This window comes from Ambystoma mexicanum, chromosome 3q (genome assembly GCF_040938575.1).
Source record: "Ambystoma mexicanum isolate Mex_15411 chromosome 3q, UKY_AmexF1_1, whole genome shotgun sequence".
In the NCBI taxonomy this organism is placed as follows: Eukaryota; Metazoa; Chordata; class Amphibia; order Caudata; family Ambystomatidae; genus Ambystoma; species Ambystoma mexicanum.
In genome coordinates this window covers 33,061,279-33,088,613 of record NC_090926.1, presented here as the reverse complement: position 1 = coordinate 33,088,613, position 27,335 = coordinate 33,061,279, and the positions used below count along the sequence as shown (strand labels likewise).

The window sequence follows — 27,335 nt, the reverse complement described above, 5'->3', positions numbered from 1 at the left end:
GTGCAGAGTCCCGCCCTGACAAGCATGGAACCTCAACGCTGCCAATACTCTGTGCCTGATACAGTGCAAGCCAGAGGCTGACCATTGCAGGCATTTGCAACATCAGGACAACAACATCCAAGATACAGATATGTATGTATTGTTACCATATCACCATTTAGTGGAAGGGGAGGCAGGCGGGCCTGGCATTTGTGTGTGTTTGACTGATGCCGCTCGTATAGGTTTAACTTTAGGTTTTTTGGTTAAAGTATCTCGTCACAGAGGTGGTTGGGGGTTAAGTGTTCACTCAACCAGTTTTAACTGCACCAGTGGTCGTGAGTTCACTCTCTTGTTGGTGTGGGCATATTTTATGTTAAATGTTACTGCCTCATCCAAATTTCCCTTAGGTCAGAAACATTTATTGTACAATTGTACTAGATACTGAGGTGTCCTTGTAACTGCAACAGCGCCTCAATGCCTCTGGGTTGTATGTGCGCTTTACAAATGAAATAAGTAAATAAATAAATAGGTGCCAGGATATAGATTATGGTATAGCAATACATTATGGTATAGTAACTCAAATTACATGTGTGCTAGTCAAACAGTTTTACTTGGATATACGGATATAATCTCATTCTTGCCCATTTTATGGTTAAGTGTAAATGTCCATGAAGTGCCAAACTGGTGTTGCGTTCGTAGGAGCGTGTGTCTTTGTGTGTGTGGTGTTGGTGGACATGGTGCTTCTGTTGGTGCGGTACTGGTCATGTGACACAACTGGGTGCTCCTGGGGGTTTGGGAAAATCTGGAGACACGAATGTGGGCACCTGGTGGCACAGTGACATGAATGGGTGTGTCTGGCACAGTGAATGCCTGAAGACATGAATGGGTGTGTCTGGCACGGTGAATGCCTGAAGACATGAATGGGTGTGTCTGGCACAGTGAATGCCTGAAGACATGAATGGGTGTGTCTGGCACGGTGAATGCCTGAAGACATGAATGGGTGTGTCTGGCACGGTGAAAGCCTGAAGACATGAATGGGTGTGTCTGGCACGGTGAATGCCTGAAGACATGAATGGGTGTGTCTGGCACGGTGAATGCCTGAAGACATGAATGGGTGTGTCTGGCACAGTGAATGCCTGAAGCATGAATGGGTGTGTCTGGCACGGTGAATGGTTGAAGACATGAATGGGTGTGTCTGGATGGGTGTGTCTGGCACAGTGAATGCCTGAAGACATGAATGGGTGTGTCTGGCACAGTGAATGCCTGAAGACATGAATGGGTGTGTCTGAATGGGTGTGTCTGGCACAGTGAATGCCTGAAGACATGAATGGGTGTGTCTGGCACAGTGAATGCCTGAAGACATGAATGGGTGTGTCTGGCACAGTGAATGCCTGAAGACATGAATGGGTGTGTCTGAATGGGTGTGTCTGGCACAGTGAATGCCTGAAGACATGAATGGGTGTGTCTGGCACAGTGAATGCCTGAAGAGATGAATGGGTGTGTCTGGCACAGTGAATGCCTGAAGACATTAATGGGTGTGTCTGGCACGGTGAATGTCTGAAGACATGAATGGGTGTGTCTGGCACAGTGAATGCCTGAAGACATGAATGGGTGTGGCTGGCATGGTGAATGCCTGAAGACATGGATGGGTGTGTCTGGCACGGTGAATGCCTGAAGACATGAATGGGTGTGTCTGGATGGGTGTGTCTGGCACAGTGAATGCCTGAAGACATTAATGGGTGTGTCTGGATGGGTGTGTCTGGCACAGTGAATGCCTGAAGACATGAATGGGTGTGTCTGGCACAGTGAATGCCTGAAGACATTAATGGGTGTGTCTGGCACAGTGAATGTCTGAAGACATGAATGGGTGTGTCTGGCACAGTGAATGCCTGAAGACATGAATGGGTGTGTCTGGCACGGCGAATGCCTGAAGACATGAATGGGTATGTCTGGCATGGTGAATGCCTGAAGACATGGATGGGTGTGTCTGGCACGGTGAATGCCTGAAGACATGAATGGGTGTGTCTGGATGGGTGTGTCTGGCACAGTGAATGCCTGAAGACATGAATGGGTGTGTCTGGCACAGTGAATGCCTGAAGACATTAATGGGTGTGTCTGGCACAGTGAATGCCTGAAGACATGGATGGGTTTGTCTGGCACGGTGAATGCCTGAAGACATGAATGGGTGTGTCTGGATGGGTGTGTCTGGCACAGTGAATGCCTGAAGACATTAATGGGTGTGTCTGGCACGGTGAATGTCTGAAGACATGAATGGGTGTGTCTGGCACAGTGAATGCCTGAAGACATGAATGGGTGTGTCTGGCACGGTGAATGCCTGAAGACATGAATGGGTGTGTCTGGCACGGTGAATGCCTGAAGACATGAATGGGTGTGTCTGGCACGGTGAATGCCTGAAGACATGAATGGGTGTGTCTGAATGGGTGTGTCTGGCACAGTGAATGCCTGAAGACAAGAATGGGTGTGTCTGGCACGGTGAATGCCTGAAGACATGAATGGGTGTGTCTGGCACGGTGAATGCCTGAAGACATGAATGGGTGTGTTGGTGGAGCTGATAGTGTCTGGAGGGACATATGCGTACGCATGGCAGCGTGGGAGAGTTTGGAGACACACATGGGAGCATCTAGAGGTGCGGTAAAGTGTCAAGAGGCACAGACAGGTGTGGCTGATGGCGCAGGAAATGTCCGGTGACACAACTGGGTGCGTCTCATGGTGCAGTGTCTAATGGCAGAGAGTGTTATGAGTGTGTGTGTGTGGTCAGAGTGTCGTGCACATGGGTACTTGCTTGCGGTTTGCTTGTTTTATGTAGTGAGTGGGGCCACAGTTTAGTTGCTGCGTAGTTCTGCATGTCCTTCTATAAGTGCGGTCGGAGGGGGCAGTCCAGTCCCCTGTAGGGTTGGTTACATCAGTTAGGCTTTTTTGTGAGAGAATAATAAAATGTTATTCATGAAAGGCTAAGGTGCAACAGCACTTGGGGGATGGTAGTATGGTTTGGGCATAGGGCAGACTAGGTTGGTATGGCAAGGCTGTGCACTTCTTCAACAGTTCTGATGCGGCGGCGACCTATGGTTCCTTGCTATTAGTGCCCTGAATGCTTGGAGTGGGGGCTGGGGTGTGTGTGTGTGTGATGTGTCGTGACTGGCTGAACGTGTGTTCGTAAGGAAGGGATATCTTGTGACTGAGATAGGCTTCTTGTCCTGATGGCCAAGAATGTTGCAGAGAGTGCATGAGTGTTCTGCGCGTGTCAGTGGGGGGGGCCTGTGTTGAAGTGAATGAAAATGGCCGGTGGGTGGTCTCTCCATGAACATAACTTAAGAGTAATTGGAACCCTGAGGAACTGTACATATGTACTATAGGGGCTCCAGGGCATGTCTATATAGAGTCCCATGATTGGCCTGGTGTGGGGACACCGGACCTTCCTATAACAGTATATGCAATATATAACGCATGTGTCCAACCGTGTGTATATTAGCGTTTCTCTCCGTGCCTGAAGGAAAACACTCTGTTGCTCCTAATGTCTCCCGCTGCGTTCTGGGGGGCTGTCATAGTTGCATGAAAATATGCCCTAACCGAAGCCCTGGAGCACAGCCCAAGGGTGCCGCCAGGCCTCCTGCCACCCGACCCACGCACTGTAAAGATCCCAACCAATTTGGAACCAAGATGGCAGGCTGTCTATAAGACAGTGCACGTTTACTATATATCGGTACGCTGATGAAAAACACTGTGTATCAGTATTTTTGTAATATTGAACTGTTTGCTCAACTTTGGACCTGAAATAATGTACATGTGTACTGAGTAAAAAGCCCTATGATGGGCAGTACAATTGTGTAATACTCGCTATGACTGAGATCACAGAACTCTGTGAGGGAAGTCTCCGGAATCCGGCATTTGGGCTTTGCATAGCCTATAAACTTGGGCAGATATGAACTACAGAGAGAAGCCAGTCAAAGCAGGCACACTAGAGGCCAACCGAAGAGCTGCACAGGTAAGCCAATCAAAGGAGGAGCACTGGATGCCAACCAAAGAGCTGCACAGGTAAGCCAATCAAAGGAGGTGCATTATAGGCCAACCAAAGAGCTGCATAGGTAAGCCAATCAAATGAGGCGCACTAGAGGCCAACCAAAGAGCTGCACAGGTAAGCCAATCAAAGGAGGCGCACTATAGGCCAACCAAAGAGCTGCACAGGTAAGCCAATCAAAGGAGGTGCACTATAGGCCAACCAAAGAGCTGCAAAGGTAAGCCAATCAAATGAGGCGCACTAGAGGCCAACCAAAGAGCTGCACAGGTAAGCCAATCAAAGGAGACGTACTATAGGCCAACCAAAGAGCTGCACAGGTAAGCCAATCAAATGAGGCGCACTAGAGGCCAACCAAAGAGCTGCACAGAGAATCCAATCAAAGGAGGCACACTAGAGGCCAACCAAAGAGCTGCACAGGTAAGCCAACCAATCAAAGGTGTAAGCCAATCAAAGGAGGCACACTAGAGGCCAACCAAATAGCTGCTCAGAGAAGCCAATCAAAGGAGGCACACTAGAGGCCGAAGAAAGAGCTACACAGAGAGGCCAATCAAAGGAGCTGCACAGAGAAGACAATCAAAGGAGGCACACTAGAGGCCAACCAAAGAGCTGCTCAGAGAAGCCAATCAAAGGAGGCTCACTAGAGGAAACCAAAGAGCTGCACAGAGAAGCCAATCAAAGGAGGCACACTAGAGGCCAAAGAAAGAGCTGCACAGAGAAGCCAAACAAAGGAGGCACACTAGAGGCCAACCAACGAGCCGCACAGGTAAGCCAATCTAAGGAGGCATACTAGAGGCCAACCAAAGAACTTCACAGAGAAGCCACTCAAAGGAGCTGCACAGATTAGCGAGACAAAGGAGAAGTCAACCAACGCAGAGAGAGACAGAGTTCACCCATAGTAGCTGCACATGTGCCAGATTGAAGGAGCTGAACACAGAGGTCAAGTAGGGACCAACCAGAGGATCGCTGGCCTTGGCTAAAAGGTCAGACCCCTCAAAAGAGACCTTTCCGGCTGCACTTACCTTTCCTTGGGATGTGGTGCTTGCAATGCTCTCCCGCCGGCTGTTGTTCTTGGATGTTGAGGTGGACCGAGAGCTCATGGTGTCAGCCGTGACCCTATAATCTGCTGCAGGGAGCTCATTGGAGCTGTCCAGAAGGGTCCCGGCACTGTGGGCGCTACGCAGCGGGTAGGACCTGAACAGATGGAGAGAGGACAAGTGAGGGCACTAGGGTGATCATAACAGAGTTTCGGAGCCCAATGAAGGGGTATACAGGATGGGGGCAATAAGTGAAATAGGCAGACATGAGGCTCATGATACCTGAGGGGGGGAAGGGGGAGAGAGAGAGAGAGAGAGAGAGAGAGAGAGAGAGAGAGAGAGAGAGAGAGAGAGAGAGAGAGAGAGAGAGAGAGAGAGAGAGAGAGAGAGCTATCATCATCATCATGCAAGCAGGACTTTGGACTCATAGACTATGGTGCCCACCAGGAGATTTACATTTATAGGCCATGCAACCTCACAGTCAGAACCTGACACACTCAGAAAGACCCTCGAAGGTCACAACTTCAGCCAGATACCCTGCTACCCCTGGCAGTCTCCAACTCCACGCATACAGACACATATTCTCATGGACAGACTCTGTTATTTCAAAAGGTGCGCAGACATACAGTTCAGGGGCCCAAAGTCAGTCGCTGTTACCTCTCGCACGGAGCTTTTCATCTCTCAGGCAGACTCAGACTGCTATGCCTCCTACAAGCTCATAGACAGGTGTCCACATATAGCAAGACCCTACTACCCAAAAGGCAGACTCGACCTCATCAGAGACAGAGCTGGCTGCACAGCAGACTAAGCTTGCTAACCCAAAGACACTGCTAACTCAGACAGAGTGTGCGCCCCACAGACAGACCCTCCAAGTCCAGAAACAGACTCTGCTTCCTCGTCTAAAGACACTGAACCCGATGGCAGCCCCTCCTACATCACCCGCAGGCACTGTTACCCCATCGACTGACCATGATATCTCAGGTAGGTTCATTTAACTAAAAGAACCTACAATCTCACACAGATGGTGCCGTATGAAACACAGGAGCTATTAGCGCACGGATAAGACAGTGCAACTCAAACAGGCTTCTAGATGCCGGAGCCCATTTCCACACAGACAGGTGTTGTGACCTGAACGACACACCCTCCTACCTCACAGAAAGGCCTGGTAGCTTGCAAGCAGGCACTGCTGCTAGACAACCAATGCCCTGGCACGCCAGAGTTAGAACATTCAAACTCACACCCTACTACCTCATGGACCTTGTATGTCACAGACAAACACACTTGCGTACCGCTACCTCATACAGGCCCTGCTACCTCAGACCTCTTACAGAACCGGCTACCTCATACAGGCCCAGTTACCTCATACAGGCCCAGCTACCTCATACCTCATACAGACCCAACCTCCTCATGGGGAGATATTGCCTACTACCTCACAGACAGACTCATGCTCATACTAACTAATACCGCCCGTGGTATCTTGCAGACGGGTTACTGATATTTTACAGGCAGACCCAGCTTCCCGTACCTTGGCGGCAGGTCTTCGTGTCTCTCGTCCTCCAAAGATTTCACATATGCCTCAGGAAACCAGCCGGTCCTAAAGCAAAGATATGGAAAACATCACCTGCAGCTCCAACTCAACGCTTCCCACTTTACACATTGCTCTGTCCGGGCCTCATACCGCTTCTTAATGTATGCAGAACCATATCTAGCACAACACATGAGAAAGTATCTTTCTGCAAAACCATGCAAGACCTATGAGTTGCTGGGTGGAGGGAGGTGTCCGTCTGAGTTCCCAACATACGAGTTTCACTACTATACCGGGGCTGGAACGCATACTATACCAGGGCTGCAACGCATACTCTACCGGAGCTGGAACGCATACTATACCGGGGCTGGAACGCACACTATACCAGGGCTGTAACGCATACTATACCGGTGCTGGAACGTACACTATACCGGGGCTGGAACGCATACTATACCAGGGCTGGAACGCATACTATACCGGTGCTGGAACGCACACTATACCGGGGCTGGAACGCATACTATACCAGGGCTGCAACGCATACTGTACCAAGGCTGGAACGCACACTATACCAGGGCTGCAACGCATACTCTACCGGAGCTGGAACGCATACTATACCGGGGCTGGAACGCATACTATACCAGGGCTGGAACGCATACTATACCAGGGCTGCAACGCATACTCTACCGGAGCTGGAACGCATACTATACCGGGGCTGGAACGCACACTATACCAGGGCTGGAACGAATACTATACCGGTGCTGGAACGCACACTATACCAGGGCTGGAACGCATACTGTACGCATATTCTACTGGAGCTGGAACGCATACTATACCAGGGCTGGAACGCATACTATACCGGAGATGAAACACATACTATACCGGGGCTGGAACGCACACTATACCAGGGCTGGAACGCATACTATACCGGGGCTGGAACGCATACTATACCAGGGCTGGAACGCATACTGTACGCATATTCTACCGGAGCTGGAACGCATACTATACCAGGGCTGGAACGCATACTATACCAGGGCTGGAACGCATACTATACCGGCGATGAAACACATACTATACCGGGACTGGAACGCATACTATACCAGGGCTGGAACGCATACTATACCGGGGCTGGAACGCATACTATACCAGGGCTGGAACGCATACTATACCGGGGCTGGAACGCATACTATACCAGGGCTGGAACGCATACTATACCAGGGCTGGAACGCATACTATACCGGCGATGAAACACATACTATACCGGGACTGGAACGCATACTATACCAGGGCTGGAACGCATACTATACCGGGGCTGGAACGCATACTATACCAGGGCTGGAACGCATACTGTACGCATATTCTACCGGAGCTGGAACGCATACTATACCGGGGCTGGAACGCACACTATACCAGGGCTGGAACGCATACTATACCAGGGCTGCAACGCATACTCTACCGGAGCTGGAACGCATACTATACCGGGGCTGGAACGCACACTATACCAGGGCTGGAACGCATACTATACCAGGGCTGGAACCCATTCTATACCGGAGCTGAAACGCATTCTATACCTGGGCCGGAACGCATACTATACTGAGGCTAGAATGTATACTATACCGGGACTGGAACGCATACTATACCGGGGCTGGAAGGCATACTAATCCGGGGCTGGAACGCATACTATACTGGGGCTGGAACGCATACTATACCGGGGCTGGAACGCATACCATACCGGGACTGGAACGCATACTAAACCGGGGCTGGAAGGCATACTGTACTGGGGCTGGAACGCATTCTATACCGGGGCTGGAACGCATACTATACCGGGGCTGGAGCGTATACTATACCAGGCTGGAACGCATACTATACCAGGGCTGGAACGCATACTGTACCAGGGCTGGAACGCATACTGCACCAGGGCTGGAGTGCATACTATACCGGGACTGAAACGCATACTGTACGCATACTATACCGGGACTGGAACGCATACAGTACCAGGGCTGGAGTGCATACTGTACCAAGGCTGGAACGCATTCTGTACCAGGGCAGGAGTGCATACTATACCAGGGCTGGAACGCATACTATACCGGGGCTGGAATGCATACTATACCAGGGCTGGAACGCATACTATACCGGGGCTGGAACACATACTATACCGGCACTGGAACACATACTATACCGGGGCTGGAACACATACTATACCGGGCTGGAACGCATACTATACCAGGGCTGGAACGCATACTATACCGGGGCTGGAACGCATACTATACCGGGGCTGGAACGCATACTATACCAGGGCTGTAACGCATACTATAACAGGGCTGGAACGCATACTATATGCATACTATACCGGGGCTGGAACACATACTATACCAGGGCTGGAACGCATTTTATACCAGGGCTGAAACGCATACTGTATGCATACTATACCAGGGCTGGAACGCATACTATACCAGGGCTGGAACGCATACTAAACCAGGGCTGGTACTCATACCATACCGGGGCTGGAGTGCATACTGTACCAGGGCTGGAACACATACTGTACCAGGGCTGGAGTGCATACTGTACCAGGGCTGGAACGCATACTGTACCAGGGCTGGAAAGCATACTATACCAGGACTGAAACGCATACTGTACGCATACTATACCGGGACTGGAACGCATACTGTACCAGGGCTGGAGTGCATACTGTACCAGGGCTGGAACGCATACTGTACCAGGGCTGGGGTGCATACTATACCATGCTGGAACGCATACTATACCAGGGCTGGAACGCATACTATACCGGGGCTGGAACGCATACTATACCAGGGCTGGAACGCATACCATACCGGGCCTGGAACGCATACTATACCAGGGCTGGAACGCATACTATAACAGGGCTGGAACGCATACTGTATGCATACTATACCAGGGCTGGAACGCATACTATACCAGGGATGGAACGCATACTATACTAGGGCTGGAACGCATACTGTACACACACTATACCAGGGCTGGAATGCATACTATACCAGGGCCGCACGCATACTATACCAGGGCTGGAACGCATTCTAAACCAGGGCTGGAACGCATACTATACCAAGGCCGGAACGCATACTATACCAGGGCTGGAACGCATACTATACCAGGGGTGGAACGCATACTATACCAAGGCTGGAACGCATTCTAAACCAGGGCTGGAACGCATACTATACCAGGGCTGGAACGCATAATATACCAGGGCTGGAACGCATACTATACCAGGGCTGGAACGCATACTATACCAAGGCTGGAACGCATTCTATACCAGGGCTGGAACGCAGTGCACACCTGCAATCCCTCCCCGTTACCCTAAACATCTGATGGAGCTGCTATGACCAGTTATAGCAACAGGTTGTGGCATCCACAGATACGCTCCGGGGGCGCACGCCTGATACCCTCTGGATGCACATGGCTGCCTTATATTTTAGGACCGCCCGTTGTACTTCAAAGAGCTGCATTACTGATGTACACGTAAAATACTGCCTTCCATCCCATCCTTGCATTTGTGGCAGCAAAGTGAGCTTGAAGGATGTGCTGGTGGTCCATATATGTCACCTTGCTTATTATCGATATCCCATGCATATCATGTATGTGATCTGGATGTAACATATGCTTATGCATGAATCATAATGGTCAAATACGTATAACATATTACATATAGGTTGTTTAGATGACATATATGCTTGGTGGTTTTTCCTGCCATTATGCGCTTCGATAGAATAGTGGATGCGGTGCCTGAAAACAAGCACACCACACCATTATGCCACATAGGTGCCTTGTTGCTGGATGTACTGTCACTAAAATATGTTGTGACAAATTCCTTGGCACAAGATGGAGAGATCCTTCAGATGCTCTGACCCCTCACTCCCCCACACCACAGCGCTCTGACCCCATCAGCATCGGGCCGCGAACTTGCAGAGGGCACACTCAGGCACACCACAGCGCTCCGACCCTATCAGCATCGGGCCGAGAGCTTGCAGAGGGCACACTCAGGCACACCACAGCGCTCCGACCCTATCAGCATCGGGCCGAGAGCTTGCAGAGGGCACACTCAGGCACACCACAGCGCTCCGACCCTATCAGCATCGGGCCGAGAGCTTGCAGAGGGCACACTCGGGCACACCACAGCTCTCTGACCCTATCAGCATCGGGCCGCGAACTTGCAGAGGGCACTCAGGCACACCACAGCGCTCTGACCCTATCAGCATCGGGCCGAGAGCTTGCAGAGGGCACACTCAGGGACATCACAGCGCTCTGACCCTATCAGCATCGGGCCGAGAGCTTGCAGAGGGCACACTCAGGCACACCACAGCTCTCTGACCCTATCAGCATCGGGCCGCGAACTTGCAGAGGGCACACTCAGGCACACCACAGCTCTCTGACCCTATCAGCATCGGGACGAGAGCTTGCAGAGGGCACACTCAGGGACATCACAGCGCTCTGACCCTATCAGCATCGGCCGAGAGCTTGCAGAGGGCACACTCAGGCACACCACAGGGCTCCGACCGTATCAGCATCGGGCCGAGAGCTTGCAGAGGGCACACTCAGGCACCCCACAGTCCTCTGACCCCATCAGCATCGGGCCGCGAACTTGCAGAGGGCACACTCAGGCACACCACAGCGCTCCGACCCTATCAGCATCGGGCCGAGAACTTGCAGAGGGCACACTCAGGCACACCACAGCGCTCCGACCCTATCAGCATCGGGCCGAGAGCTTGCAGAGGGCACACTCAGGCACACCACAGCGCTCCGACCCTATCAGCATCGGGCCGAGAGCTTGCAGAGGGCACACTCGGGCACACCACAGCTCTCTGACCCTATCAGCATCGGGCCGCGAACTTGCAGAGGGCACTCAGGCACACCACAGCGCTCTGACCCTATCAGCATCGGGCCGAGAGCTTGCAGAGGGCACACTCAGGGACATCACAGCGCTCTGACCCTATCAGCATCGGGCCGAGAGCTTGCAGAGGGCACACTCAGGCACACCACAGCTCTCTGACCCTATCAGCATCGGGCCGCGAACTTGCAGAGGGCACACTCAGGCACACCACAGCTCTCTGACCCTATCAGCATCGGGCCGAGAGCTTGCAGAGGGCACACTCAGGGACATCACAGCGCTCTGACCCTATCAGCATCGGCCGAGAGCTTGCAGAGGGCACACTCAGGCACACCACAGGGCTCCGACCGTATCAGCATCGGGCCGAGAGCTTGCAGAGGGCACACTCAGGCACCCCACAGTCCTCTGACCCCATCACCATCAGGCCGAGAGCTTGCAGAGGGCACACTCAGGCACACCACAGCGCTCCGACCCTATCAGCATCGGGCCGAGAGCTTGCAGAGGGCACACTCAGGCACACCACAGCGCTCCGACCCTATCAGCATCGGGCCGAGAGCTTGCAGAGGGCACACTCAGGCACACCACAGCACTCTGACCCTATCAGTATTGGGCCGAGAGCTTGCAGAGGGCACACTCAGGGCTGTGGAAGATACTTCTGGGATGCAATGGGCTGTTGCTTCACGAATCAATACCAAAACAAGGGAACACACATGTCTGGTTGCTCCTTAGTACGAAGAAGTTATCATTCTGTCAAACGTTCCTATCTCTCCCATTACCAGAAAGTGGGAGTTGAAACTGTAGCAAAGTCACCCACCCTTTGCACGTGCCCAGTCATTAAGCCCGCCCTCTTTTTTTGTCAGCCCTCTTGCTTCATTACACTATGGACACACCATTCTCTCTTTTTTGTCCCACCTCCTTCCTCTCTACTATCTGTCTTTCCGTTCATGAGCATATGTGCCCTACAATATCTGCACGACAATCATGCCACCTTGCACCTACTACATGTGCCAAGGCAGATTCTGTGACCCTGTGCCCTTGTTTCTCAGAGGTGATGCCAGGATTGTCTAACAAGTGAGGTCTGAAGCTAATGTAGTTGGGCCCACAGCAGTGACATTAATATTTGTAAATGCCTACACAGCCCTGCTGAGTGGGCCTTTACAGATTCTGGGTGGGCCTTGCCTGCTTAGGCCCTACCCTGTCTACGCCTCTGTTGTTTCTACTCTGCTTCCTCTTACACTCTCTTGACCTTTTCAGCCACTGGCATCATTGGGCTTGTGGCTCTCACTGTTTCTTTGGTCTGCTCCCACTCCTCTCGCCCCTTCTACCCTTCAGCCGCCACTCTTCCTGTCGCCGCCTATCTAGAATGGTGAGCTGTGCTCCTTCCGCTGAGCACTCCATCTTCTGGCCCTGTTGCACTGCCTGCTGAAGCAGCTTGCAGATATAATCAGGTCCTTTCCTTGTTTGGGTGCACGCTGGCCATGTAAGGTTGAAATGACCATATTATGCTGCTTTACCCTGATGCACAACCTGCTCAAACCTCTGCAGCTGTTCTACATACCCGTTCCTTGCCTGGGATTGCACGTTTCGTCTCCTGAATGCCTGCCTTATTACCACAAGTATTAGCCATCACTAGATAGTTGCAGTATTCAGACCACTGTCTACAGAATCACCACGTATCCCAGATCCCCTCAGTCGTTGCTTGATCCCAAGGGAACATGGCTTCTACACCTAAACATTGCAGGAGAGTGGAGAAAAGAGGGCTATATTTCATTGTGTATATTCTCTCCCTCAAACTCCCATTTTCTCTATCTCTCCCTCTAAAACATAGGACATAGAGGACTCCGGCAGCTAAATGAAGAGGAATTTCAATAAAAACAATGTAAAATGAGAAGCATGTCCTTGTCAACCTTGGCCATTGGACAAACAGGCAACATGGTGGTGGCAACCCCGAAAGTGCTGCTTGTGACACGTATGTACTCCTGCCTGAGCACTGTCTTATCTATAGCATACTAGCGGGACCACCCAGTGTTGCCCCGGTATGCATGTGGGGGTCTGCTATAGCCTTATGTTGGTTTTATTGTGTCATAACTTCCTATTCTTGAAAAATTGCAAAATCGTCAATCTCCCGAAATCGCCTATGCTGATAGCAGAGGGCTGGACCCTGCTCCACCGCACTGCAGGACGAATGAGGAGGTTGGTCAAATTTCACTATCGCCAGTACACCCCAGCCTGGTATGCCGACCCTGTGTCCTAACTTCCTATTTTTGGAATAGTCGCAAAATCAGCAATCTCCCGAAATCGCCTACACTGATAGCACAGAGCCGGACTCAGCCCTGTGCAGGGCCAATGGGTGGGGTTGGTCAAATTTCACTATCGCCAGTACACCCCAAACTGGTATGGGGACCTTGGGCCAACATTACAGCCCACCAACTGTTTGTTATGCTGCTGGAGCCAGCCCCACACATACAAACACACTTTAAAAATTGTTTTTTATATATATATATATATATATATATATATATATATATATATATATATATATATATATATATATATATATATTTACGAAGAAATGTTCGTTCTCGCAATTTGTGAATATTTGGCTTCTACCCTCTGTAAAATCCCTTACCTGGGTCTTGCCCTCATCACTCCCAACTAACCAACCACAGGCACAAGTGCTTGACTCACATGGTCGACTGCTCAAGCTTGCCATAGAGCCAGCCATTGCGGGCCTCTGGGACCAAAACTTGTATGATGTCCCCTTTGCTGAACCGCAGTAGGGTCTTGTTGCCGCTAGTGGAGTGGTTCACCAAAGCCTGGACCCTTGCCCCTCCCTCCTCAGCTCCAACAGCTGCGATGACCGCTGCAGCAATGGCAACTTCCCCGAAAGAGTTGGATCTGGAGCGCTGCTGTTCACTGTTCAGAGAACCTGTCGGGGGGGAAAAAACAATGTTTAAATTATACAGTTAACCAATGAACATCTGGAGTCTTTTATGTAGACCAGGCCTAAACCATGAAGGAAACACCATTCTCCTGGGAACCTAGGGAATCTGGCTCTATTATGCGATTTCTTCAACAACAAAAAATTCATCGAAGTCAAAATCATCTAATGTTTTTCTTCTGGAAGATTTTGCCACAAATATATATGCAGAGGGAGTCCCCCCCCCACCCCCCCCCCCCCCGCAACATCCCTCACCCCCCCCTACATCATTCACCTAAACCCACCCTCACATATATTTGCAGCAAAATCCATTGTAAATAATTTGATGATTTCTATCGCAATGAAATCTACTGCGGCAAACACTCCCTATCCAGGGAATCGAACACCTATGTTTATTAATTCTGGGGCCTTCCTACTCACACACCCTGGAGGCTCCCCAATCGACTGAGGGGAGAGGACAACTCGGGCCACCACACACAAACACACACTACCCCACAGACGGTACCCAAGCCTTGCGCCACCCGTGGCCCTTGGCATCGAAACAGCATCCGCACATTGGCTGAGGTCTGCAGTTGGGGAGCTCACCCATAGACGAGGTTCTCTGCATGCTTCTTCGACGGGGATCAGGCAACCGGTGCTCCTCTAGCTCCACCTCCTGGACGATGGAATTTGAACTCCGGCTCATGAATGAATTAAACTCCTCCAGTGGCCTTTGGGTCTGAGAAAACAACACAGGGTGGTGTACAAACGTACAGGCCCAGAAAGTATTCCACAGGTTGACGAATGAATGAATTAGAAAACGTCAATAGCGCACTCAACGGATAGACCATCTGTGCTGGCGAAAAACCATGTAACAAACCAAGCCTCCCATTGTCTCCTAAATCTCGCTCTCTGAAGTAGCATTGACATCACTGCTACACTCTTCAAATTACTCTGGAGGTCCCACAAGCCAGAGAGAGCAGAACGGAGCCCTTCATCAGAAAGCCTCCCCTCTCAATCCCATCAAAATATGTGTCAGGGGGACGAACACTTCAGGGATTTCTTTTACATAAAAGTGTTTGCGAAAAACTGCTGGAAAATTCAGTTTTAGTCAATGACCGAAAAGTGTGTTGCCTCAATCGGCAGTCCAGATGCAACAGCATAGCATGCCCCACCACCCATAAGGGACATTGGGAATGAAAATGCACAGCTAGACAGCAAGCTCTCCCACCCCTGCTTTGCCAGCTAGGGTAAGAATTAGGACTGCGGAGTTCTTTATGAAACATGAAAAAATATACACTGCTAATTACCATTTTGGCCCTCTTCCTTGTCACCATCCTTAATCCAAGATGGTGACTCGTGTATGAGAAAAAGACACAGCCTATTACAATAAAAGACTATTAAATCCTCCCGCCTCCCTTAAATATTAACTGCCTAACCAATCATCCTGTCTGTCTGTTTTCAGTGATTCAGATTCAGTCCCCCACCCCCGACCCCGCCCGTGAGCTAAGTTCAATTTTGCATTCTTTTTTTTGTTTTTGTTTGCTGATTTGATGTGTAAAGGTCTGAATCGACGGTACTAGCAAAGGCACAGCCAGAAACCATTTTTGGGTTTCGAGCATTTTGTGCCTGACAATATACTGGACAGCAGACACTCCGGGAAGAATTTTGGACAGGTTGCAGGCCTCCTCCAGCTATGCCCCCGTCTGTGGCTGAAGTGGTAGGCTCCATAAGAAAGGGATCCTTACATTGCTCCCCCTTGTCATGCATTTGAGATTCTCCCACCCTATGGAATGCAGGGTGCTGGCTAGCTCTTTCTGTTAAGCCAGAGATCCTAGCCTCATCATTATGGATTCAATCCCAAGACTTGTGTAGAGCATGGAGTCTATGATTTCAGTATTGCCTAATGAATCCCCGTTGGTGCAAACATTACATATGTGACCTTGATGGGCTGCTTCAAGCTACCCCTCCTCATTTTCTCGGGAGTAGTATATCCCTTCACAAAAATGATATATAGGAGGCACAACCAGAGCTCTGAAAATACGACTATTAGAGCACATGAGAGCTATTAGAAACAAAGATCTAAGATACCCAATGGCAATACATTTTTGCTCAGAACACAAGGAAACAGAAATAGATCAAATACAATTTCAGGGACTAGAGAAAGTAAAGCTACCAGCAAGAGGTGGTAACAGGGAGCTACTCCTCAGACGCAAAGAAGCCAAATGGATTTGTCTAATGGACACAGGTTTAAACTCTGACAACAAAATGTCCAATTGTCTGTAACTTTAAGTAAACTGTTTAAAACACTAGAAACTGTGTTTAAAACACTTCAATATCGATCTTTTGACCCCTGGGATAAAATGCTAAAAAGGCAAAAGAAAAATGTGGTATTCACCTGTATGCTTCTCTACTGATTAAATAGGATGTAGTTCTTGGGTGTATATCCGTAAAATTGACAAAGCAAATTCATAGAGATGACTAGGGAGAGGAAAACCCGATGACATTGTTAGAAGTCACTATGTATTTGTATTTTTAGTTTTACAAAGGTAGCGGGCGCCCCTCTCTCGCAAGAACAGACATGATAACCTGTTCAGTGGTTATTAACCACTTGAGAGTTCGCAGCCACTGCTTTTACTCACTGTGCCTTTCACAGATGGGAAATATCCATTTGCATATCAGTCTTTGTCCTGCCCAGGGGCAGTCCAGCACCGAAATACAATGGCAATTCCAATCTGAACGAGAGTACCACCAGCAACCCCATACACGTGTTTCACCCTTGTTGGGGATAATCAGTGAGGTGAAGCTGATGCCTCTCTAAGCACAGTGAGAGGGAGACCACGTCTGGTTGCCCCCAGGAGACCTAGGGTTACCAATCCCAGGTTCCTTAACAAATAGTTTTACAAAGGTAGCGGGCGCCCCTCTCTCGCAAGAACAGACATGATAACCTGTTCAGTGGTTATTAACCACTTGAGAGTTCGCAGCCACTGCTTTTACTCACTGTGCCTTTCACAGATGGGAAATATCCATTTGCATATCAGTCTTTGTCCTGCCCAGGGGCAGTCCAGCACCGAAATACAATGGCAATTCCAATCTGAACGAGAGTACCACCAGCAACCCCATACACGTGTTTCACCCTTGTTGGGGATCATCAGTGAGGTGAAGCTGATGCCTCTCTAAGCACAGTGAGAGGGAGACCACGTCTGGTTGCCCCCAGGAGACCTAGGGTTACCAATCCCAGGTTCCTTAACAAATAGTTTTACAAAGGTAGCGGGCGCCCCTCTCTCGCAAGAACAGACATGATAACCTGTTCAGTGGTTATTAACCACTTGAGAGTTCGCAGCCACTGCTTTTACTCACTGTGCCTTTCACAGATGGGAAATATCCATTTGCATATCAGTCTTTGTCCTGCCCAGGGGCAGTCCAGCACCGAAATACAATGGCAATTCCAATCTGAACGAGAGTACCACCAGCAACCCCATACACGTGTTTCACCCTTGTTGGGGATCATCAGTGAGGTGAAGCTGATGCCTCTCTAAGCACAGTGAGAGGAAGACCACGTCTGGTTGCCCCCAGGAGACCTAGGGTTACCAATCCCAGGTTCCTTAACAAATAGTTTTACAAAGGTAGCGGGCGCCCCTCTCTCGCAAGAACAGACATGATAACCTGTTCAGTGGTTATTAACCACTTGAGAGTTCGCAGCCACTGCTTTTACTCACTGTGCCTTTCACAGATGGGAAATATCCATTTGCATATCAGTCTTTGTCCTGCCCAGGGGCAGTCCAGCACCGAAATACAATGGCAATTCCAATCTGAACGAGAGTACCACCAGCAACCCCATACACGTGTTTCACCCTTGTTGGGGATCATCAGTGAGGTGAAGCTGATGCCTCTCTAAGCACAGTGAGAGGGAGACCACGTCTCGTTCAGATTGGAATTGCCATTGTATTTCGGTGCTGGACTGCCCCTGGGCAGGACAAAGACTGATATGCAAATGGATATTTCCCATCTGTGAAAGGCACAGTGAGTAAAAGCAGTGGCTGCGAACTCTCAAGTGGTTAATAACCACTGAACAGGTTATCATGTCTGTTCTTGCGAGAGAGGGGCGCCCGCTACCTTTGTAAAACAATTTTTTAAGGAACCTGGGATTGGTAACCCTAGGTCTCCTGGGGGCAACCAGACGTGGTCTCCCTCTCACTGTGCTTAGAGAGGCATCAGCTTCACCTCACTGATGATCCCCAACAAGGGTGAAACACGTGTATGGGGTTGCTGGTGGTACTCTCGTTCAGATTGGAATTGCCATTGTATTTCGGTGCTGGACTGCCCCTGGGCAGGACAAAGACTGATATGCAAATGGATATTTCCCATCTGTGAAAGGCACAGTGAGTAAAAGCAGTGGCTGCGAACTCTCAAGTGGTTAATAACCACTGAACAGGTTATCATGTCTGTTCTTGCGAGAGAGGGGCGCCCGCTACCTTTGTAAAACAATTTTTTAAGGAACCTGGGATTGGTAACCCTAGGTCTCCTGGGGGCAACCAGACGTGGTCTCCCTCTCACTGTGCTTAGAGAGGCATCAGCTTCACCTCACTGATGATCCCCAACAAGGGTGAAACACGTGTATGGGGTTGCTGGTGGTACTCTCGTTCAGATTGGAATTGCCATTGTATTTCGGTGCTGGACTGCCCCTGGGCAGGACAAAGACTGATATGCAAATGGATATTTCCCATCTGTGAAAGGCACAGTGAGTAAAAGCAGTGGCTGCGAACTCTCAAGTGGTTAATAACCACTGAACAGGTTATCATGTCTGTTCTTGCGAGAGAGGGGCGCCCGCTACCTTTGTAAAACAATTTTTTAAGGAACCTGGGATTGGTAACCCTAGGTCTCCTGGGGGCAACCAGACGTGGTCTCCCTCTCACTGTGCTTAGAGAGGCATCAGCTTCACCTCACTGATGATCCCCAACAAGGGTGAAACACGTGTATGGGGTTGCTGGTGGTACTCTCGTTCAGATTGGAATTGCCATTGTATTTCGGTGCTGGACTGCCCCTGGGCAGGACAAAGACTGATATGCAAATGGATATTTCCCATCTGTGAAAGGCACAGTGAGTAAAAGCAGTGGCTGCGAACTCTCAAGTGGTTAATAACCACTGAACAGGTTATCATGTCTGTTCTTGCGAGAGAGGGGCGCCCGCTACCTTTGTAAAACAATTTTTTAAGGAACCTGGGATTGGTAACCCTAGGTCTCCTGGGGGCAACCAGACGTGGTCTCCCTCTCACTGTGCTTAGAGAGGCATCAGCTTCACCTCACTGATGATCCCCAACAAGGGTGAAACACGTGTATGGGGTTGCTGGTGGTACTCTCGTTCAGATTGGAATTGCCATTGTATTTCGGTGCTGGACTGCCCCTGGGCAGGACAAAGACTGATATGCAAATGGATATTTCCCATCTGTGAAAGGCACAGTGAGTAAAAGCAGTGGCTGCGAACTCTCAAGTGGTTAATAACCACTGAACAGGTTATCATGTCTGTTCTTGCGAGAGAGGGGCGCCCGCTACCTTTGTAAAACAATTTTTTAAGGAACCTGGGATTGGTAACCCTAGGTCTCCTGGGGGCAACCAGACGTGGTCTCCCTCTCACTGTGCTTAGAGAGGCATCAGCTTCACCTCACTGATGATCCCCAACAAGGGTGAAACACGTGTATGGGGTTGCTGGTGGTACTCTCGTTCAGATTGGAATTGCCATTGTATTTCGGTGCTGGACTGCCCCTGGGCAGGACAAAGACTGATATGCAAATGGATATTTCCCATCTGTGAAAGGCACAGTGAGTAAAAGCAGTGGCTGCGAACTCTCAAGTGGTTAATAACCACTGAACAGGTTATCATGTCTGTTCTTGCGAGAGAGGGGCGCCCGCTACCTTTGTAAAACAATTTTTTAAGGAACCTGGGATTGGTAACCCTAGGTCTCCTGGGGGCAACCAGACGTGGTCTCCCTCTCACTGTGCTTAGAGAGGCATCAGCTTCACCTCACTGATGATCCCCAACAAGGGTGAAACACGTGTATGGGGTTGCTGGTGGTACTCTCGTTCAGATTGGAATTGCCATTGTATTTCGGTGCTGGACTGCCCCTGGGCAGGACAAAGACTGATATGCAAATGGATATTTCCCATCTGTGAAAGGCACAGTGAGTAAAAGCAGTGGCTGCGAACTCTCAAGTGGTTAATAACCACTGAACAGGTTATCATGTCTGTTCTTGCGAGAGAGGGGCGCCCGCTACCTTTGTAAAACAATTTTTTAAGGAACCTGGGATTGGTAACCCTAGGTCTCCTGGGGGCAACCAGACGTGGTCTCCCTCTCACTGTGCTTAGAGAGGCATCAGCTTCACCTCACTGATGATCCCCAACAAGGGTGAAACACGTGTATGGGGTTGCTGGTGGTACTCTCGTTCAGATTGGAATTGCTATTGTATTTCGGTGCTGGACTGCCCCTGGGCAGGACAAAGACTGATATGCAAATGGATATTTCCCATCTGTGAAAGGCACAGTGAGTAAAAGCAGTGGCTGCGAACTCTCAAGTGGTTAATAACCACTGAACAGGTTATCATGTCTGTTCTTGCGAGAGAGGGGCGCCCGCTACCTTTGTAAAACAATTTTTTAAGGAACCTGGGATTGGTAACCCTAGGTCTCCTGGGGGCAACCAGACGTGGTCTCCCTCTCACTGTGCTTAGAGAGGCATCAGCTTCACCTCACTGATGATCCCCAACAAGGGTGAAACAAGTGTATGGGGTTGCTGGTGGTACTCTCGTTCAGATTGGAATTGCCATTGTATTTCGGTGCTGGACTGCCCCTGGGCAGGACAAAGACTGATATGCAAATGGATATTTCCCATCTGTGAAAGGCACAGTGAGTAAAAGCAGTGGCTGCGAACTCTCAAGTGGTTAATAACCACTGAACAGGTTATCATGTCTGTTCTTGCGAGAGAGGGGCGCCCGCTACCTTTGTAAAACAATTTTTTAAGGAACCTGGGATTGGTAACCCTAGGTCTCCTGGGGGCAACCAGACGTGGTCTCCCTCTCACTGTGCTTAGAGAGGCATCAGCTTCACCTCACTGATGATCCCCAACAAGGGTGAAACACGTGTATGGGGTTGCTGGTGGTACTCTCGTTCAGATTGGAATTGCCATTGTATTTCGGTGCTGGACTGCCCCTGGGCAGGACAAAGACTGATATGCAAATGGATATTTCCCATCTGTGAAAGGCACAGTGAGTAAAAGCAGTGGCTGCGAACTCTCAAGTGGTTAATAACCACTGAACAGGTTATCATGTCTGTTCTTGCGAGAGAGGGGCGCCCGCTACCTTTGTAAAACAATTTTTTAAGGAACCTGGGATTGGTAACCCTAGGTCTCCTGGGGGCAACCAGACGTGGTCTCCCTCTCACTGTGCTTAGAGAGGCATCAGCTTCACCTCACTGATGATCCCCAACAAGGGTGAAACACGTGTATGGGGTTGCTGGTGGTACTCTCGTTCAGATTGGAATTGCCATTGTATTTCGGTGCTGGACTGCCCCTGGGCAGGACAAAGACTGATATGCAAATGGATATTTCCCATCTGTGAAAGGCACAGTGAGTAAAAGCAGTGGCTGCGAACTCTCAAGTGGTTAATAACCACTGAACAGGTTATCATGTCTGTTCTTGCGAGAGAGGGGCGCCCGCTACCTTTGTAAAACAATTTTTTAAGGAACCTGGGATTGGTAACCCTAGGTCTCCTGGGGGCAACCAGACGTGGTCTCCCTCTCACTGTGCTTAGAGAGGCATCAGCTTCACCTCACTGATGATCCCCAACAAGGGTGAAACACGTGTATGGGGTTGCTGGTGGTACTCTCGTTCAGATTGGAATTGCCATTGTATTTCGGTGCTGGACTGCCCCTGGGCAGGACAAAGACTGATATGCAAATGGATATTTCCCATCTGTGAAAGGCACAGTGAGTAAAAGCAGTGGCTGCGAACTCTCAAGTGGTTAATAACCACTGAACAGGTTATCATGTCTGTTCTTGCGAGAGAGGGGCGCCCGCTACCTTTGTAAAACAATTTTTTAAGGAACCTGGGATTGGTAACCCTAGGTCTCCTGGGGGCAACCAGACGTGGTCTCCCTCTCACTGTGCTTAGAGAGGCATCAGCTTCACCTCACTGATGATCCCCAACAAGGGTGAAACACGTGTATGGGGTTGCTGGTGGTACTCTCGTTCAGATTGGAATTGCCATTGTATTTCGGTGCTGGACTGCCCCTGGGCAGGACAAAGACTGATATGCAAATGGATATTTCCCATCTGTGAAAGGCACAGTGAGTAAAAGCAGTGGCTGCGAACTCTCAAGTGGTTAATAACCACTGAACAGGTTATCATGTCTGTTCTTGCGAGAGAGGGGCGCCCGCTACCTTTGTAAAACAATTTTTTAAGGAACCTGGGATTGGTAACCCTAGGTCTCCTGGGGGCAACCAGACGTGGTCTCCCTCTCACTGTGCTTAGAGAGGCATCAGCTTCACCTCACTGATGATCCCCAACAAGGGTGAAACACGTGTATGGGGTTGCTGGTGGTACTCTCGTTCAGATTGGAATTGCCATTGTATTTCGGTGCTGGACTGCCCCTGGGCAGGACAAAGACTGATATGCAAATGGATATTTCCCATCTGTGAAAGGCACAGTGAGTAAAAGCAGTGGCTGCGAACTCTCAAGTGGTTAATAACCACTGAACAGGTTATCATGTCTGTTCTTGCGAGAGAGGGGCGCCCGCTACCTTTGTAAAACAATTTTTTAAGGAACCTGGGATTGGTAACCCTAGGTCTCCTGGGGGCAACCAGACGTGGTCTCCCTCTCACTGTGCTTAGAGAGGCATCAGCTTCACCTCACTGATGATCCCCAACAAGGGTGAAACACGTGTATGGGGTTGCTGGTGGTATTCTCGTTCAGATTGGAATTGCCATTGTATTTCGGTGCTGGACTGCCCCTGGGCAGGACAAAGACTGATATGCAAATGGATATTTCCCATCTGTGAAAGGCACAGTGAGTAAAAGCAGTGGCTGCGAACTCTCAAGTGGTTAATAACCACTGAACAGGTTATCATGTCTGTTCTTGCGAGAGAGGGGCGCCCGCTACCTTTGTAAAACAATTTTTTAAGGAACCTGGGATTGGTAACCCTAGGTCTCCTGGGGGCAACCAGACGTGGTCTCCCTCTCACTGTGCTTAGAGAGGCATCAGCTTCACCTCACTGATGATCCCCAACAAGGGTGAAACACGTGTATGGGGTTGCTGGTGGTACTCTCGTTCAGATTGGAATTGCCATTGTATTTCGGTGCTGGACTGCCCCTGGGCAGGACAAAGACTGATATGCAAATGGATATTTCCCATCTGTGAAAGGCACAGTGAGTAAAAGCAGTGGCTGCGAACTCTCAAGTGGTTAATAACCACTGAACAGGTTATCATGTCTGTTCTTTCGAGAGAGGGGCGCCCGCTACCTTTGTAAAACAATTTTTTAAGGAACCTGGGATTGGTAACCCTAGGTCTCCTGGGGGCAACCAGACGTGGTCTCCCTCTCACTGTGCTTAGAGAGGCATCAGCTTCACCTCACTGATGATCCCCAACAAGGGTGAAACACGTGTATGGGGTTGCTGGTGGTACTCTCGTTCAGATTGGAATTGCCATTGTATTTCGGTGCTGGACTGCCCCTGGGCAGGACAAAGACTGATATGCAAATGGATATTTCCCATCTGTGAAAGGCACAGTGAGTAAAAGCAGTGGCTGCGAACTCTCAAGTGGTTAATAACCACTGAACAGGTTATCATGTCTGTTCTTGCGAGAGAGGGGCGCCCGCTACCTTTGTAAAACAATTTTTTAAGGAACCTGGGATTGGTAACCCTAGGTCTCCTGGGGGCAACCAGACGTGGTCTCCCTCTCACTGTGCTTAGAGAGGCATCAGCTTCACCTCACTGATGATCCCCAACAAGGGTGAAACACGTGTATGGGGTTGCTGGTGGTACTCTCGTTCAGATTGGAATTGCCATTGTATTTCGGTGCTGGACTGCCCCTGGGCAGGACAAAGACTGATATGCAAATGGATATTTCCCATCTGTGAAAGGCACAGTGAGTAAAAGCAGTGGCTGCGAACTCTCAAGTGGTTAATAACCACTGAACAGGTTATCATGTCTGTTCTTGCGAGAGAGGGGCGCCCGCTACCTTTGTAAAACAATTTTTTAAGGAACCTGGGATTGGTAACCCTAGGTCTCCTGGGGGCAACCAGACGTGGTCTCCCTCTCACTGTGCTTAGAGAGGCATCAGCTTCACCTCACTGATGATCCCCAACAAGGGTGAAACACGTGTATGGGGTTGCTGGTGGTACTCTCGTTCAGATTGGAATTGCCATTGTATTTCGGTGCTGGACTGCCCCTGGGCAGGACAAAGACTGATATGCAAATGGATATTTCCCATCTGTGAAAGGCACAGTGAGTAAAAGCAGTGGCTGCGAACTCTCAAGTGGTTAATAACCACTGAACAGGTTATCATGTCTGTTCTTGCGAGAGAGGGGCGCCCGCTACCTTTGTAAAACAATGTATTTGTATTTGTTTTAATGTATACACATATCAACGGAAATCTATCAGTGCAAACAACCTACAAAAGCTCATAACTTCACTCATGCCTAGGCAAAATGTTTGTCCTATCAAAGTAGACATAAGTGGAAATTATCAATACAATAAGGTGCCTCATACCTATGGCTATAAAATCAGTAATTGTCCAACAATATAACCAAGAAATCCCGGGCCTCTAAACTTTAAAAAAAAAAAACGGCATCACAAGAATGTTGCGTACGCCAGGCGCAATGCCGTCATCACGTAAAGCTACACGATGACGTCATAGCATCAGTAAATAAAAGGCTGCCATTTTTAAGGCCTAAATACATCTCGGATCGGCGGTATTAGAGCGACAAACGTATCTCCTCTTCATTTCTTGGTAAGTACATGGCTCTCCCTCCCCCTCCAAACCTGTTAACTTTATTCTGACATATTGCCTGTTAGGAAGGCAATACAATTCTAAACTTAAGTAGAGATATTCAGCATCTGGAATTTGTATTAGAACTGTTAGTAAACCATGTCTTTTTACAATCTAGTTGTATTATAAGGCATATTATGATCAATTTATCTTTAAGCAATGAAAAAAGCGATCATTTAAACTCATGTTTTTGAAAGACAACTCTCCTTATTTTTTACTTCATGTTTTTTTCATTTTTATTTTGAAGGTTCATACGGACTGTGCTAAAATAACAGTGCAGTGTCAGATTACTTTATAAAAGAAAATGTATTCTTATATAGCGAGAGCTATACAAAGCAACAAGAAAAACAGAGTGAGTAAGAACAAGCATGGGATTCCATTAGGAATCATGGTTATGGCATATATACTATGAAAAATGTTAATGCTTTGTAAATTATGATTTTGTTTATAGAATCTCTCCTGATGACCCATTATAGAAAAATGGAGAAACACGAATAGAGAGAAAGAAAAATGTCATGTATGATTTGAGAGAGAGATATGAAAGATTCCATGTAAAAGTAATGATGAACAGCGGGACAAAATAATGAACACAAATAAAATCACAGTGGTGAAAAGAACATTGAGGACAAATTGTGATTTCTGGACAAAACCACATGCCATGAACCTGGGAAAGTAATGAGTGATGCAGCAGCTATAGCTGGCGCACTGAGAAAGATACCACTTGGGGGGAAAAAGGCTAGACAATGAAGTTGGGGTAGAGAACCCAAGAAAGCAGCACACTAGGCTCTGGACCCATATGAGGTGGGACAAGATCCACAAAAGTCAAACACCAGGGTCTATTTGTACTTTTGTATTTATTCATTTGTATTGCGCGCCAGACCCGAGGGTAAGAGGGCGCAGGAGCACACAAGATTATTCTCAGCTTATTCTCAGCTTAGTTTAGTCTAGTGCCCATACAAGAGCAAAGGGATATATGGTCAAGGAGTTGAGGCCCAGAACAAGTGAGAGAGAGCCAAAAGATAATATAAAGTGGAGCGGGACCCATACAGAAGAGTGAGAAGAGTTGTTGAACAAGTCGGGGAGAACCCGCAAACAACCAAGAGGGGTCTGCGACCAGCGTGAAAGAGAAAGTGACTTTTGGTGGAAATCTGAGCTTGATAGTCCAGTCTGACAGGACAGTTCACCAGACTTGGCGCTACAGTTTTGAGTTGGAAGAAAAGTTCTATGGTGGGATACTGAAAAAGACTTAACACTACGTATGGGAATGAACACTTGTGAACTGTGTTTAAGGAATCCGTTATTGTGTTTCCGCATCACAAACTGAACTTTAAAGGCCTGTATCCAAAGCGAGAGAAGCCTCCCTCTGGATCAAGAAGACACCCAGTTTTTCATTAGTTAGTCAAGTGTAAGGAACAGAAATAGGTTTGGACACAGGACGGTGGACTTGTTATTTAACGAGACATCCTGACAAAGTCCTTAGTTTTAATTGAGGCAGGGCAACCCATCATAGAAATAGGGCAATGTAGGTTTTCTCTTTCTTGATTTCTACAATAAAGGTATTTGATAATAAGCATGCCTTAACTGTGTCAGAGTCTTACTAGTGCACCCGTATACCACGTATGAACACTCACCATATTGTCTTTGTTCATATTAATCATACTTCTATTAAAGGTACCACATTAATGGTGGTAAAATGCCACTGAAAGAAAAATGATACATGCTGCCTGGATCAATGAGCCTCCCACCCCAATAAGAGGCATGCATGTATAAACACACATTCATTCATGCACGGACCCTTACAACATTAACATGCAAACCCATGTAACATACACAGTAGCACATTAACATGCACACACAGACAAAATGAAATGATATTTTATTTATATCGCGCTCGTACACAAGTGTTTCAGAGCGCGACCAGGCGAAGGGATGGGAACGGGGAGAACACAACACA

At 48.9% G+C, this 27,335-nt stretch overlaps 1 protein-coding gene across 1 annotated transcript in view; it reads right to left on the bottom strand.

The window, feature by feature from the left end:
- BAIAP2L2 (BAR/IMD domain containing adaptor protein 2 like 2) overlaps positions 1–27,335 on the bottom strand; it is a 279,276-nt gene that overhangs the window by 20,641 nt on the left and 231,300 nt on the right. The window contains exons 9-12 of the mRNA XM_069652997.1: positions 14,959–15,091; positions 14,121–14,361; positions 6,575–6,643; positions 5,035–5,206 (exon numbers count right to left, since the gene is read on the bottom strand). Of these exons, the coding sequence (XP_069509098.1) occupies positions 5,035–5,206; positions 6,575–6,643; positions 14,121–14,361; positions 14,959–15,091 (615 nt within the window). The remainder of the gene's footprint in view (positions 1–5,034; positions 5,207–6,574; positions 6,644–14,120; positions 14,362–14,958; positions 15,092–27,335) is intronic.